The following is a 5,061-nucleotide window of genomic DNA, read 5'->3' as shown; positions in this document are numbered from 1 at the left end:
TTTGACAGATGTCACTGCTGATACTGAGCTAAAGGGAACGTCAAAAGCATGTAACATGTGGAGCTTTGGCTCAGTATCAGCAGTGACATCTGTCAAATAATCAACTGATATATGAATCAGGCCAATACTCAACTAAGTTTTTGGCAGAGAAAATCAGTCTTCAGTATATGAGAATTCAGGAGACAATTGTGTGTTTTTTAACTGTTTGTTGCAAGATAGGCCATCAATAAGTTATATCAGCAGAGCAGACACAAATATCAGCAAATATTTTAATTTATTTATACCACTGAAGTCAAATATCACCTGTCCCAGATAAGGCTCAAACCAGCAACCTCAGACACACTAACCAATTGATTTACCCACTGAGCCAAATGTCCTGACACTTTGCATGTGAATCGGGAAGGCCTTAAGATCATACAGACAGAATTTTAACTGTGGGTTTAATTGTATAGGACAAGTTTGTGAAAATATTTTTGAAAAAAATTATTCCCAGTATTTCAAAAAAAGCCAAATTTTGGCATGTTGAAAAAATGGCTGAAAATGACATATTAAAGCTTGTAGAGATGCCTCATAGTATACAAATTGGGAATAAAGGCCAAAAAAGGTCAAAAACCTCATAATTAAGCATGTTGAAAAAATGACCAAAAAAACAATAGTATAGTATGTCAAAAAAGTCTAATTTTGACAAGTCAAAAAAAATGGCTGAAAACGACATATTATAGCTTGTAAAAAAGGGACACAATATTCAATGTTAAAAAAAAGCCCTAAAAATCCCCAAAACTTCATAATTTAGCAAGTCAAAAAATGGCCACATAAAACCACATAGTATAGCATGTTTAGGCACGTCTTTATGTAACATGTAAAATGGTCCAAAAGTCAACATTTCAAATCTTGAAAAAATTCATAGTGTAGTATTTCGATAAATGCCACACTATAAACATTCGAAAAGTCATCATTCCAAAAGTAAAGTACAATAGTACAATATATTTTGGAAAAAACAGTCCCAAAAGTCAACAGTCAACACACTATAGTATGACTAACTGATGCTATTTTGGACTATTTAACGCTATTTTTGATGATATACTATGACTTTTTTATACTATTTTGGACAATATGCTATGGTATGCCTTTTATTTCATTTTTTCTATTTTGGACGACAAACAATAGTATCACTTTATTTTGCTACTTTGGTTGACATACTATTATGTGACTTTTTCAATGTAATTGTGGACAATATACTATACTACGGCTTTTTTATGGGATTTTGGGTGACATACTATAGGCTGACTTTTTTTTTCTATTTTTAACATAGTATTGCATGACTTTTTTATGTTTTTTTTGGACAGCATATAAACGTATACAACATATGCTATTTTGGATGAAATTATAAACTATGCATTTTTTAATGCTGTTTTGGATGACATGCTACATTATGATATGCTATTTTGGATGACTATGACTTCATATGCAAATTGGACAACTTCCTTAGTGTCACTTTTTTATGTTATTTTCAACAACATGCTATAGTAGGATTTCATTTGTGATATGTTCAACATACTTTAGTATACGTCTTATGCTTTTTTGAACAACATACTACACTATAACTTTTTGATGCTTTTTCAGACAGCAACTTTTTTATGCAATTTGGGACGACATACTATAGTATGCGTTATTTATGCTATTTTGGATGACATGCTATATTATGATGTTTTTACACTATTGTGGATGACACACTACACAAAGACTTTATATGCAATTTTGGACATCATTTCTTAGTATGACTTTTTTAAGGTATTTTCGAGAGCTTGCCATAGTAAGACTTTTTATCATATTTTGGACGACATGCTTTAGTCTGACTTTTTGTGCTCTTTTGGATAACATACTTTAGTATGACATTTTTTCAGCTATTTTGAACGAGATAAACAATTTATGGCTTTTTGTACTATTTAGGATGATATACTATACTGTCCATTGTATTTTGGAAAACAAGATACAGTATGACTTTTTTTTCCTTTCAACACCCTGTAGTATGACTTTTTGTTTGCTATTTTGATGACGTCCAATGACGTTTTTTTTCAGATACTACACCGTGGTATTTTTAGCAGGGTTTTTTCACGTTTTTGGACATACTAATGATGCTATGATGTTTTCAGCCAGTTTTTCGACATGTTACACTCTAACCTTTTTAGCAGTTTTTTGACCCACTATGCTGTGATGTTTTTCCACATACTGTACTATGATGTTATTTAGCAGTTTTATGGCATTATATAATATTTTTATGGCATACTTTACTTTCATGACATTATATTCTATGAACTTTCATTTCTAGCGGCATTTGAGTTAAATCCAATACCAAAGTTTTCCAACTACTCACCTTTGTGACACTGTTCGATGCTTCTTTGGTTGTCAGCAGGCCTCAGACCGCGCAGTGACCCCGTCCTGGAGAAGCTTCATGGAGGAGGTTGTGGAGCAGAGAGCCAGGGATCAGGAAGCTGCTGCAGCACCCCTCCAGGCAGCTCCTGTTACTCATCCCAACGCAGCAGCCCTGCACCGCCCTCAATCACCAACCACCCTGACTCTCCTCTTCGCCTCTCCATCACCCGTTCTCTCTCCCATCTCCTTCTGGAAGAGGATGAGGAGGAGCCAGAGACCAACGTAGACACAGGAGTCCCCGTCTCACTGCACTCTGAAGCAGCAGTCAAAATAATTGCTCGCTCTTCCTCCATGGACCTTTTGATGAGTCCCAGCCCTGAGAGACCTCCAGCTGTTGAGGGTCTGGCTAAGGAGCTGATTGAATGTCTGCCACGGACACAAATACACCACCCTCAGGTCGCCTCCAGGACATGGGGCTCCGCTGGATGTCCAGATGCAGCCAAGAAAGACTGTGGCAGCAGGACTTTGGCAGCAGGACAAAGCCCCTCCAAAGGTCCCTTCATGGAGAACAGGACTACTGCTGAGCTACTGTCAGGTCGCACAAACTATGAGGAGCCAGTCGATGAGTTCTTCATCTAAATTCCTGCTTAGACATCAGCCGCTGTGGGAATAATCACAGTCACAGGGAGAACTGCAACAGAGAGAGGACAAGATGAGATTCACAGGACACATTTGTGCAGTTCGGGAAAAGAGAAGTTCTCTGAAATACAGAAGAAACCAAAGTTCAGCTGCAGATAGCACTTTTCACTCAGGAGTGACTGTCTGGAGTCTTAAAATGGTTTGACATGTCCCATATATTTCTACAACAAACAGTACAATGGTTTAACAGAGCTGCCAGGAGAGTGGTACAAGGTGTGTGATAGTTTTAACCAATGCAGCTAAAAACATTCTTGAATGTCTAAATGACTTTTAAATTTAGATTTAACTAATGATTTGCGCAGTTATTGTGCTAAAATGTAGCCTTTTGAATAGCGAAACATGAAGGAAAGGCTCTGTGCTGATGTCAGGGTACCAGCACCGCTCTTGGTGTCCGTCACATTGCTCAGCTCCGTAAACTAATGTCTTTTTTTCGATCGAAACGGATGATGAGCTCATGTGAGGGTGCTCTTTATGTTGCTGGTTGAAGGTTGAATGCTCTCCACCGTGCAGCTCTGTCAGTCTGTTTCATATTTTACATAGAAAAAGTCTAGCCTAGTGTCTTTTGATTAAATGCACTTCAGATTGTCTGAACTCTAGTGCTTGTGTGTCCAAGTATAAGTGGTGTCCTAGAGCTGGCCAAATGACTGTATTGACCAGGATTTAATTTTTTCACATTACCATTTTTTCACACAGATAGCCTAGAGTTAACAGGATTGTTTAAATCAAAAATTGGACTTAACAAAAAATCTTGTTACATGTTTTGTAATACTAACCTAATTATTGTGTCTTTAACAGCCCCAGTGTGTCCTAAAACCTCCAGAAATGTCCTGTAAGGCCAGTATGAATTTGGACTGTAGCTGTTGCAAGATGAGTCTGATAAATGATAATATTGTTTCGTGAGGAGAAGAAAATACTATGCATTTAATGACCTCATGACTCGGGCGATATTTAATAACTTTACAAGTTTTGCCTGTTGATAATGGCCCTGTCTGCACTTAAGCAGATATTACTGGAAACTTATATTTTCCTCTACGTTTTGGCTTCTCCTCTACATGCTAACAGAGGTTTTGGTCGTTAAAACTTGAGATTTTTTACAGGCTTTCTAAGGTGCAGTTTTTTCAAAACTTCGGTTACTGTGTGGACACGTAAAACAGCATTTTGGAAACAAGACATCCAGTTTTTACTTTGTGTAATGAGCAATGATGGACTACCAGTTTGTTAACGTTTTTTTCAGCTTTGCTTTGGAAAATATCTGTTTTGAAAACATTTGTTTGTGTTGACAGGGCCAAAAACTGTGGCTGAGTACCCTCTAAATTTAATCCACGCTATAAAGCTAAGCTGGTATTCACTTGTGCATTATGGCCAGTGTTTGATCAAATGCATAGAATTTAAGATTCTACGGTAAGTTTGTTTGTAACCGTTCACTGTAAGGAAAGAAGTCAGGATGCATCAACTCTGAGGCTCCTTAGTGTCTAAAATGAAATGTCTGTAGGCTTAGTATTAAAAATAAAAATAAAAGATTTCACTGTGGTCGGATCATAAAGAATGACTGTTTGTCCTGACAAGTTTATTTCTACATCACAAAATGTTTTTAGAGTCAATACCAATGTAAGGCCATTGTCAGAATTAATTAGCTGTGGGAGAAGTGCACTCTATAGTGAGCTGAGTAATCACTGATCTACGTCGTACGGACAGACGACTGCTCTGCCTGCAGGGATGGAAAAATCACACGGCCACTGAATACTCCGATTGGACGTAAAGGTCAAATACAAATGACGGATGTGTCATTGATTTCTTGTCAAATACTGTTGAGTTTGGCCTTAAGTCACAACCACAATTTAATCTTGAGGAAACATACATGGTTAAAACTGAATCATCATTCAGTTGTTTCTTAAAATGCATCACCCTGATGACACAGCTGTCAGCTTTGTGATAACATCCACCATCCATTATGATAAACTTTATGCTTTATTCATCATTTTGTCCAAA

General features: G+C 37.1%; 1 protein-coding gene across 1 annotated transcript in view; it reads left to right on the top strand.

Moving 5' to 3' along the window:
- Positions 1-3,012, top strand: part of LOC121943417 (protein FAM124B) — a 49,105-nt gene extending 46,093 nt beyond the window's left edge. Inside the window, exon 7 of the mRNA XM_042486939.1 lies at positions 2,411-3,012. Within this exon, the coding sequence (XP_042342873.1) occupies positions 2,411-3,012 (602 nt within the window). The remainder of the gene's footprint in view (positions 1-2,410) is intronic.
- The last annotated feature ends 2,049 nt before the right edge of the window (positions 3,013-5,061 follow it).

The sequence above is a fragment of the Plectropomus leopardus genome, chromosome 5 (genome assembly GCF_008729295.1).
Source record: "Plectropomus leopardus isolate mb chromosome 5, YSFRI_Pleo_2.0, whole genome shotgun sequence".
NCBI classification, from domain to species: Eukaryota; Metazoa; Chordata; class Actinopteri; order Perciformes; family Serranidae; genus Plectropomus; species Plectropomus leopardus.
The sequence above is the reverse complement of the archived record's forward strand: the minus strand, read 5'-3'. Positions and strand labels throughout refer to the sequence as shown.